This window comes from Coturnix japonica, chromosome 1 (genome assembly GCF_054131305.1).
Source record: "Coturnix japonica strain WE chromosome 1, WE-NBRP24, whole genome shotgun sequence".
Lineage (NCBI taxonomy): Eukaryota > Metazoa > Chordata > Aves > Galliformes > Phasianidae > Coturnix > Coturnix japonica.
The window spans coordinates 168892740-168903920 of NC_140663.1; the positions used below are offsets into that span (position 1 = coordinate 168892740).

The window sequence follows — 11181 nt, forward strand, 5'->3', positions numbered from 1 at the left end:
ATCCAGGGATGGTGATTCAACCACCTCCCTGGGGAGTCTATTCCAGTACTTAACTACCCTTTCTGCAAAGAAGTGTTTCCTAACATCCAACCTACTTGTCCTGCCTGTCTCTGAATCCCTGAATACTTTCTGCTTCCCCAGTGTTGCCTGGGATGGGACCCCAGAGCCTCCCAGTCCACCCATCGCCATTATAGGGAGGAGGACTGAGGCAGTGGCATGTAGATATCCACCTTGACAAAGTCAAGACGGAGCATGCAGATAAGCCAGGATTTCAGGCTGGGTTGAAAATGTTATCTCCTAGCTTCACATATTATCCTATGGTCATCAGATCAATTTCAGCTATTCAGGAAGTGTTGTATATTCACCAGGATAAAAAAAAGTCTGAGACGTTTTATTGTCAGTTATTGGGAAATCAGGCCTGTCCTCTCCACATTTAAGTCTTTTTCTGGACGTATAACCATTGTTTCAGGTATACGTTCTGTACTTGTGTAAAATCAGACCTGGTTTTGTACTACAGGAGATACTGGGAAGGTGGGAGATTTACACATGTCCCAAATGGAGAAGGGACAATTGTTCAGCTGACAGATAGAATTAGCACATGGCTACTGCAAGAAAGTACAAGGGACAGGCTTTCACCTCAGCTGTTAAGGGCACATTCCCATGTGGATGTGATACAAAACCAATATGCAAAACTCCATAAGAAAAAAAAAAATGACAAGGAACATTGGGGTTTCAATTATGTAAACACTGAAGTCACCCACCCAGCTCTAATTTCACTTCTTGGGCCAGGAGTCTTTTGATTATCCTGAAATGATCCCAATTAGGGCACATTTATTTTTGGTGTCAGCCATGACCAGCTGGCCACAGAGCATGCTGTAGTCCCTCCACCAGCTGAGGGAAATCTCTTGTGAAACTAAAGGGGAGCAGAAGGGGATTGTCCCAGAGCCATACCTACCCTGGGATGCTCCTGGAATGGCCCAGCTATTCCTTGCCCCTTTTTATGGGCTATGTAGGGATAGATTCTAGACCATCATGTTTATACCTGTAAGCAAAAATGACTGTTAAGATGCCAAGCTTGGCAGAGGGGCTTGCTTTATCAGTGCTTCTAGCTCAGTACCTTTTTTACAAACCAGCAGTGGCCCAATTAAACCAGATGCAATATCTCTTGGGGTGTCAATGTGAGAATGGTAAATCCAAGTCAAGCAGTTTGAGTCTGCCAAAGTTGGGGAATAACTTTTCCTTACTGGCCATGTGTAGGTGTAATTTCCACCAGGAACAACAAAGTCATCCTCTTTGCTTTTACCACCAGTTCCATCAGGGTAAAGTGCTCCTAATAAATTTAAAAAGAAAGAAAGAAAGAAAGCTCTTAGCCTCACCATTAACATTGTATGTCTTCTCACAGAATACTGATGAGAGCAATATGTATGGGCGAATCATGCAATTGTTAAGGTTGGAAAGTCTGCCAAGTCCAGCCACCGACCCATGCCTGGGACAGCTCTAGAATGTGTCACTCAGTGATCTAGAAAAGAAACCTCCAGGGATGGTGACTCCACCACCTCTCTGGGCAGCTACACATGAGTAAGTTTTGGATTCTGAAAATGAAATCATGTATGTTACAAACCTACAAAGAGTAAAAACATCTACTTACAAGAACTCTATCAACTGAAACAGGCTAAAAGTAGAAAGAAGGAGGGAAAACACTTCAGTGACTAATAATCTAGGAAAATAATTCATGGAAAAAAAAAGACCCACCTAACCTGTTTCAGTGCTGGATTTATCCTGGGCATCAAAGGCTTGTGGCCAAAAGTTTTAAGAAATTAGGATGATCCTAGTTTTAGTCATCAGTAGCAATTACCAAGGAGTTTATGAGAGGATGACCTAAAATCCTCTGATGTCAGTGGCCAGAACAATAAGTGCCTGGACAAACTTCTAGCCCTGACATTCGCTATTCCAGGGTAAATGGAAAAGAATGGAGACAGGCACAAACCAGCTTTTACCTTCAGAGTCCTTGTCGTAGAAGACCCCATGTGGATGCACTGAGTATGGACGGGATGCAAAGTTTTTTAAATGGATGATGAAGACATCTTCCTCTTCTGCCTTTAGGACTGGCCCAAGGAACCCCAGCCAGGCTGCCTTGGGGATTTCCTGGGTATATGTGTCATCTGTGTATTGCCTAAAAATAGCCTTTTTGTACACCCGCCCTATCCGGTTGGCTCCTCTTGTTGCATACACGCTTGCAAACCTAATGTTGAGAAGGGAAAACATATTCAGAGACAAAAACTCATTGGAGAGTTGATCAACTGATGCTTACAGTGCAGATGAATGGTTCCCTGAGGCATATCACACAACTGGTAGACTGACGTGTGAGGAGTCAACCTGGACAACATTATCGGTGCCCATTCCCCTTTCTGTTCAGTAACAGCCATCTACGGATCTGGTCTTTGGTGCAGGTGCTACAACTCCTTACTTGAGAACCAGACGTTGGGCCTTTCTGTGCAGTTTTAGCACCTTCTCCTTCTTTTGAGAGGGTGAAAACTCACATCTAAATGTTTGACAATTCAGAAGGAGAAAACCAAATTCTTCAAAGGTTCCTTTGAAGAATCACTTTCTTTTACTTTAAAGAATCACTCCAATAGGAGTGATCGTAAATTATTAGTTTGGCAACCCAGAAGAATAGCACGTTTTTGCATGAAATTAATAATTTCTATGTTCCAGAACCTACATTTTATAGCAACTTCAAGTGATGGGCAGCACATCTCATAGTTGGCTGTTGAATTCCTACTCCCTTTAATTCCTGAAATGCACTTGCAGTCTAAAATCATCCAGCTCCACATTCCCACTGGTTCCCATCGTGCCCTTTCTCACATCAAAGAGACCACACACCATCAGGAATTTATTTTCTATGCAGGCTCTTGCACAAGTTTTAATTAATCGATTAAATTGCCTCCTACCTTTCCTCTGGACAAAACAAATACACTGACATATTCTTTATGCCACAAGTCTTCTCTGACCCTCTTTTCTGAAAGCTTTCCAACATTTCTCTTTCTCCTTTGAAGTCAGAAACAAGAACTTCACATGGTATACAAATAATATTCCAGCTAAAGGAGGACACACGCCCAGTCAATATACAAATAGAAATTGGTTTTGCTTTCTTAACTGTAATGGGCAACCAATTTTAGGCTATCTGTTATGATATTAAATCTTCTTTACTTCTCTCTAGAATGCATCTAACAAGTACAAGACAGACTCTCCATGTCTAAAAATCTTACACAGTGTCTGGAGGACACCTCTTTGACACACAAACATGGCTATTACACCTCTGTGGCCACTATCTGAAACAAATCCATGAAGTGATTCCCATGTAGAGGTCTCCAAAAGAAAGCTTTTTCATTTGTTTTTAACACAGACTCATCAAGAGCTATTTTGGTGTAAATGAAAGCACTGCCACAACACTGCCATGTCAGAAGCAGCTGCTTAGGGCAGAGGGGAAGAGACAGATGCTTCTCAGTCTGACCCATTACAAAATACGTTATGCCAGATATAAGTATAGTTAAGGAATGAGTTGCCAATAAGTCCCGATTTTTAGCAAATCAGCAGCTCTACAGTAACTATCTGCGTGCACAGAAAGACCTGGTATGTAACCCTGTGCTCATTGAGGTGAAGATACCTTCCACTGCCTGGAGGAAGAGCTGCTACCTCAGAATAGCAGGTGGTGGTAGTAGTAGTACAGCGTAAACGCACATGCTTTCTTACCTCATGGCAATGTATTCCTGTGGCTAGGCCATAATTTGAATCATAAATTGCCCTTATGGCCCTGGCTCTCCAGCCAGGCAGCATTGCATACATAACTACAGACCCCTGGGATACACTGCCTGCTCTACAGAAAAAACTCTATTCCAGACAAACTGTACGCTCATGTTTGACATGAGTCTCATTCCTGTGAATACATAAAGCAAAGATCCTAAAACCCATTTAGGGATTTAAGTTCCAAGGAAATCACCCTGGTAAAAACCTGTGGGTTCAGGTGCCAGAAAATTCCTTGGCGCCTAAAGCTGTGCTACAGGACTTCTTAGCTAGTGTTTCTATTGGTCGGATCTGTGCCACTTAAAGGTATCTAGGAGACAGGAAACAAAAGTCCTTTTAATGCCAGGTTTCTGAAAGGACGTCCATTCAAATCCTCCATCCTTTTAAAGCTTCCAAGCCCACTGTCCATGTAACAGGTACCAGCCAGTCACAAAGCAGATGATGCTCCTCTGTGCTGAACATCATGGGATAAAGCAGTCATGGAGCCAGAAAAAGAACACAGCGCAGCTGAAGCAACCTCCTGGCTCTGTTTAACAGTGGGTTTCAGTTAAACATTTTCCAAGAGTAAACATCAAATCAGCTCTAGGAGACAAATTCCCACACCCCAGTAATCCCTTAGCTGTTGGTTCCAGACTCAGGCTCATCCATAGCTCCCTTCATTCCAGACCAACGTTTTCCAAAGGGCAGAAGACTTTACTGCTCAAAATGCCCTGATGATGCCCTGGACGTTTCTTTCAGTGCAGACACTTCAGCCTCACTCCTTCTAGTGTCTAGGAAGGGCTAGAGTCCGCTTCTTCTGCTTATATAGAGACATGTGTTTTCAACATGTCCTTCTTGTCACCTTCAGCAACATGAGAGCAGAGCACAATGGCTGCTGTGAGTTCCACTCTAAGTGGCTTTCCCATTTCCTCCCAGAGGACTTCTGCAGTGCACACCTCACCCTTTCAAGCAGATGGTAGCTGTGCTGCACATTGCAGTGCTTAAAGTGCTTTTTAGAAAGACTGACTACACTGAAACTAATTCTATCATCCATAAGAAGCTCATAGAAAAGATGCATGGGTGTGAGTGACTTCCCCTTTTCACCCCTATTTGTCCGGACCAATTGGCCACTATGATGTGGGCTCACCGTGGGGTTGATACCTCTACACAATGCCACAGAGCAGCCAGAGGATGGGTCAGAGGGTGCTGGCACAGGCTTGTTCCCATGTCTTTTGCTTCCCTCTCTGTAGAACACAGAGTATCACCCCTGTCCCTCTTTCTTTCATCTCAGTGTTTCCCAATGTCTCTGCTGTTGTTTTTAGCACACCCCAGTTCCTTCTCATTTTCAGAGACTGAGAGATTTTCACTGCTATGGTATTTCATCTTGTGTTTCTGACAGCAGCATTCTCAAAGTTCATTCCCATCTCCTGATGGAGGATGCTTCCTGGGGAAACATGTCCCATTTTCAGACACCTAGTTAAACATCCCCTTTAGCTGTATCTCCTGTTTCATTCTTTCCCACTCACTGTCTTTCCAACACGTAATTGAGGCAGCAACTTCTCCGAATGCTGTAGCAGGTAAACAAATCTGAATTTCTAAGTCTGCCTTTGCTTTTTCCTTCAAGTGATTACAGTACGCCTATTCTACTTGGTACCCCATGTCAAATGTCCCCTATCTCTCATCTGTCCTGTGCTTCAAGCAGGTAAACCTCCCTGTTTCTCCTGCTCACTAGAAATCATTTCAACTTCCTCATGGCTTCACGATATCACTGCCTGAACCTCTTCCATCTCTCTGATCTTGTGTGGACAAGATAGCTACTCTTCTAAATCCTGTCTGGTTACCACCAATTCAGTTGTCTTGATGACCAGCCAGTCCCACTCCTTTCAGGGAAGGGTAAACCTCCATCCCTTGGAGCTATACCCATGCAAACGTCCTAAATTCCCTTGAAAATTCTTGTCTCTGGAATTAGGCCTGTCTTAAGTTACATACAGAAGCGAGCAGGCTTGTAAAAAACTTGTTCATTTAAGGAAAACTTTGCATGTCCTTCTCTTGTTTCTGTGTCCAAATTCATTCTGCCAGTTGACCATTCCCAGCCATTCTTAAGCCCCAAGAAAAGAGGGCAGTGCACATGAGTGGGACAGGGAGTCATTAATAGGAAATGAACTCTTATTCCTTTAAATTAGTATTAATATAATTATAGTAAGCCATTCCTCTGTAGTGATGTGTATTGCATCTCTTCTAAACAAGAGTGTTGTGTAGACTCAACTTCAATGAATTCAAGGTGAGACATGCAGATAATCTGCCATCTCAGGAGGATCACAGAATCACAGAATCGTAGGGATTGGAAGGGACCACTAGAGATCATGGAGTCCAACCCGCCTGCCAAAGCAGGTTCCCTACACACAGGTCGGCATCCAGGCGGGTCTTGAATATCTCCAGAGAAGGAGACTCCACCACCTCCCTGTGCAGCCTGTTCCAGTGCTCCGTCACCCTCACCATAAAGAAGTTCTTGTGCACATCCATGCGGAACTTCCTATGCACCAGTTTCTGGCCATTTCCCCTTGTCCTGTCTCCACACACTGCTGAAAAGAGTCTGGCCTCACCACTTTGCCCCCCACACCTCAGATATTTATAGACCTGGATCAGGTCCCCTCTCAGCCTTCTTTTCTCAAGGCTAAACAGACCCAGTTCCCTAAGTCTCTCCTCATAGGGGAGATGCTCCAGGCCCTTCACCATCTTTGTGGCCCTCCGCTGGACTCTTTCCAAGAGATCCCTGTCTTTTTTGTACTGGGAAGCCCAGAACTGGACACAGTAAACCAGCACTGGACACAATATGGATGGAGTAGGCTAGGAAAGCAGAGCACCCATGGTTCCAGGCTGCCCGTCCTGTTAACCTCTGGATCATGCCTTCTGTTCAGCTCAACCCTCTGCCACGCCACAGTTCCTGTGCTAAGGCAGGTGCAAGGTCTGTGCCAGGGGGATGGCTGGTCAAGGGGTTCAGTGGTACCTACCCCCATTTATTGATGGTGTCCTGATCACACAGCACCAAAAAGCAGAGTGAGTCATGTATCCTCAAATAACAGGGATATATTGTGCTCAAGGGACATCTGAAGTCTTTTCTGACCCACAGTTGCGGCTGGAGAGGTCAATGAAACCCACAAAACCTTCAGTGAAGCTCTGAAGTGTCACTGGTTAAGTACAGCCATAATGGTTCCTCTCTTAGGATGATCTCTTTCTTCCACTGAACTCAGTGATGAAACTCCCCCTAGACTTCACCTTTAAAGACCTTTAGATGTTGACTCTTCCCACAGAGATCTTTTCTGCTGATGCAATTGGGTCATTTGGCCGCATAATGACTCAGCCATGAGTTTAGCACCTGTGACGGCAGTTTTACTGTCATCCTCTGGGTGGGATCTCCTCACAGGCAAGTTGCACAAACTGCATTTGACGTTGTGGTAACATAAAATACCCGTTAGTGCTGGTGGGTGCAAGACTTAGCCCAGATAAATGTGGGCTTGGTGGCCTAAGGAGAAGGGATGAGTGGTTACATCAGGCACAACTTAATAACCTCTACCACCAGCAGAACAAGACTTAAGTGCCTATCATATAAACTAGCACCAAATTAATTTAAGAGAGGCTATCAACCAAACTTTGATCCTGTGGGCTGAGCCATAATAGGGAGGCAAAGACTAATGCAAGTCAAACCACAACATCCTGGTGCATTTTTCTGTTGAAAGGCCATGGCCTTTATGGCTATTAGAGAGAGAGGGCAGTGTCTGAACTTGCCCTCCTATTGCAGTGATATCCATATCCGAACTCTCAACATCTCACAGGGATCTGCAGCAGGTCAGGCAAAACTGACAGCATCTCACATCCTGCACCTTCTGTCCACTGTGGTTTAACGATAGCAGCTCTTTTACCAGTAGTATCAGGTGGGACAGGATGCTGAACACCTCAGCTCACCCAAATCCAGTGGCTGTCATTTGGACCCAGCTGTAGTTTCTGGATGCTTCAGCAAATGTCACTTTGATGTTTGAAGGAAGAACTGAGAGTGCAATGCTTTAGTCTCATTCATAGCAGCCCAAATTATGACAACTGATGGTACAGCTTAAGGCTTCAAGTGGACTAAACAGGTGGCAGAGGCAGCAGCCTTATTATTCTCTTTACACAAGAAGCACTGTTGCACAGCAAGATACACGAGCTATGCAAGCAGCAGGCTGGCCCTTGTGCGCTGCAGCAACACAGATCATCATGAAAATTAACATCCAAGCAGAAAAGTGACGTGAACACAGGGCTGTGCTTGGGTTAATCAGCTCTGACGAGAGGCAGCCTTTTCCTCTCACACCCAAGGAGGTGCTGATGCAGCTCCAAAGCTGCTGGCTCACTCAGCACCAGCAGGAACCCACCTGCACAGCCTTTTGCTAGATCCCACTCCCCTATTTTCTAGCCCCATGCCACAGCCACAAGAATGTCCTTTCTGTAAAGCAGCCTCATTGCTGCAAAGAGCTGAGGGAGAACTCTGCTTTGGCATGGCAGCACTGAAAATCATCTTTATAATCTCACTATCTGATCCAGGTAATGTAACACTCTCCATTACATGGTTACTAACTCAGCACTTGTTTTAAGTTGCAAAGAATAAGTGGTTTTGATTATATCTCCATTGGCTAGCTGGAATCAAAGGGAACATCCCTTTTTGTATATGCACCAGCACTTTTAGAGATAATCAGTTTGTCTGCAAGGTCTTCATCTGCACTGCCCTATCAATAAAACTGGGATAGTGCCCCATCAGATGGGTGCTGCAAGGATGCATCACAGGGTGAGAAGTGCTGGGCTCAGCGAGCCTGAGTGCTGCTGTATGCAGAACACGGCTGGCTCAAAATGCACCCCTGCCCCAACCCAGGAGCTGATCCTCAAACTTCATTAATGCAGCTGTACTTTTCTTACTACCTATGGGAGCCAGTTAGTTAGCTGAAGGGTAAGCCATTAGTATGCACCTTTAAATTTACATGAGAGGCTACCCTAAAGAGTTGAACAGTCAAAAAAGCTGTTATTCATTCACCTCTTTCACGTGTCTATGCCAACAGACCATTCATCTAGAATACAGCAGCCTTATTCTGGCCTAATTTAATACAGTTTGGAAAGAAATTAAACTAGTTAAAAGGAATCCTTTCCTGCAGCAGAAGGCTTCATGGAGGGACTGCACCACAAACAACCCCCAAGCTTGAGATGCAGAGTCCACCTTAAAATCCAGATTACATTTCCTCTGTGGGTAAACCCTTTGGAATTTGCATTCTCTAATTATTACATTACAACACTGACTGAAGATGCAAGCTATCATTTCTCCCTGTTGTGCCATGAAAAAGGCATCACATTAATGTCCCAGTCTTTAAAGTAAACGTGACACTTGGTGTCCAGGGATCTCAAAGCACAGACAGACTTAAAAGTACATTTTACAGGCTAGTCTTTTAGATGGAGAATCTACAGATTGCTGCCCTTCATTTAAAGCTCCTTCCTTTCCACCGAGAGATCTTCCAATTTAGGGAGGGGAGGAAGTTTTCCAGTGACAAAAAGAGTAGGGCATGAGAAATTCCAGTGTTTAACACAACTGAAGAACAACTTTTCCAGCAAACAAACATTTTAATAGGCTGGGAAAAAAGTATCACCTTGAATTCAATCTAGAAGGGTAACACATATTGACTTGGATGCTAACTGGGACCTCCAGCTGTTAATAGCATAAGCATAAGGTTTTGCTGAAAAATTAAACTTTTTCTTGCCTCTTTACAGTGGAAAAAACATTTACTTTATGAAATCCAGATACTAGTGATTCTGAATTTGCCAGCCACAAAGAAAAGTCCTGCTTTGCCCAGGACTGCCAGAAAGGACATCCAGATCTAACTCATGGGACAAAATACTGTGCTTTCAATGTGGTATCGACACTGTGACCTCCTCACTCACTCATAGCTCCCATCTCATCCCTAAGCTTAAACTCAGAGGAAAGATCCCAAATTTTGCTGCCAAAGATACTGATTAAACCTGAAAATATTCCCAGGTATGCCTGAGGGCCATGTGGTAGAAAGACACTGATGGTCTCTGCCAGCTCCAGGTCATGCTCAGGCCATTTATCCTGGCACTGGAAGTATATGCAGCCAGCCCCAACAATGTGGCATGGCAAATGATGCCTGCTGTCCTCTGTCCAAAGCACAGTTCATCACAGTGTTACCTATGCAGTTCACTTTCAGCACAGGCAGTTGCCACGACTTCAGTGTATGTATAAGTACCTACTTAAATAGATATCCTAAATGGAGATCTCCACACCTGCACACCTTGCAGGACTGTTCAGATAATATTCTTGTATCACACTGCACGTATTATACACACTTGAAATTTACACTGTCATACCAAACCTCCACATTTTTCATCTCACTAAGAGCAAACTCAAAAGTGTTTGCCCACCAAACTCTCCTCTACATCTTATTGCCAAGACATGTACTTGACTATGGTGAAGCTGCAATTTCACTTTGGACAACATGTACCAGAAATACTTGCCTCTCCATGAAATGTACATAGATGACTTTTAACCCCTTTTGAAACTGTTCTAAAATCTTCTCTTGTGTTGTCCAGAGAAGCTGTGGGTTCTCCTTCTTGGAGGTCTTTCAAAGCCACCTGGACGTGATGCTGGGCACCCTGCCAGATGGAGCTGGAGGTCCTTGCCAACCTCAGTCATTCTGAGATCTTGTAACCCACTATGTGACGACTCTCTGACAAATAACAATTTCTTTATGTCACCATCAAGTACACAAAAACTACCACTTGGCTTAATCAGCCATGATGGAAGAGAACTCTTGCCTTGAAGACGAAATCCTAGCTATGCGAACATCACCAATAGAACACAAAATGTAAAAAAAAAAATAATAATAGAAGAAGTACATCTTAAGACATTCATAGTGACTTTAACCATGCTAGTCTACTTAGAACTGTCACTACCTGTCCAAAATATAAGAGCCCCCAGTGACTTACTTGTCCTCTATGAGGTTCTGTCCTGTGATCATATTCTTCCCAGATGGTGCATAGTCCCAGTTCTCTTCCACAATCCCAAGGTAATAGGTTCTGATTCTTGTTTCCACCACTGTGAACAGGCAGAAGAACCCAAGAGTACGAAGGCAGCCACCACCCCACAAGGGAGGCATTTGTAGTGATTGCAAGGCTGGCAGCAGGCAGTCAGCAGCAGGATGCACCACGGAGAACTCACCCCTCCCTCCTGGCTCTTGACAAGTTATAAATAAGGAATGGACAGGGCAAAGCTCCTCCTTTCCAGCAGGTTAGGACTGGGATAGGTAGAGAGCTCAGCTATGCAGAGCAGGGCTAGGGAGGAGGTTGCTGCCATAGCAGGACTCTTGC

General features: G+C 44.3%; 1 protein-coding gene across 1 annotated transcript in view; it reads right to left on the bottom strand.

Moving 5' to 3' along the window:
* HEPHL1 (hephaestin like 1) overlaps positions 1 to 10970 on the bottom strand; it is a 28689-nt gene extending 17719 nt beyond the window's left edge. The window contains exons 1-3 of the mRNA XM_015852281.3: positions 10801 to 10970; positions 1998 to 2242; positions 1118 to 1330 (exon numbers count right to left, since the gene is read on the bottom strand). Coding sequence (XP_015707767.2) covers positions 1118 to 1330; positions 1998 to 2242; positions 10801 to 10970 — 628 coding nt within the window. The remainder of the gene's footprint in view (positions 1 to 1117; positions 1331 to 1997; positions 2243 to 10800) is intronic.
* Between the last annotated feature and the right edge of the window lie 211 nt (positions 10971 to 11181).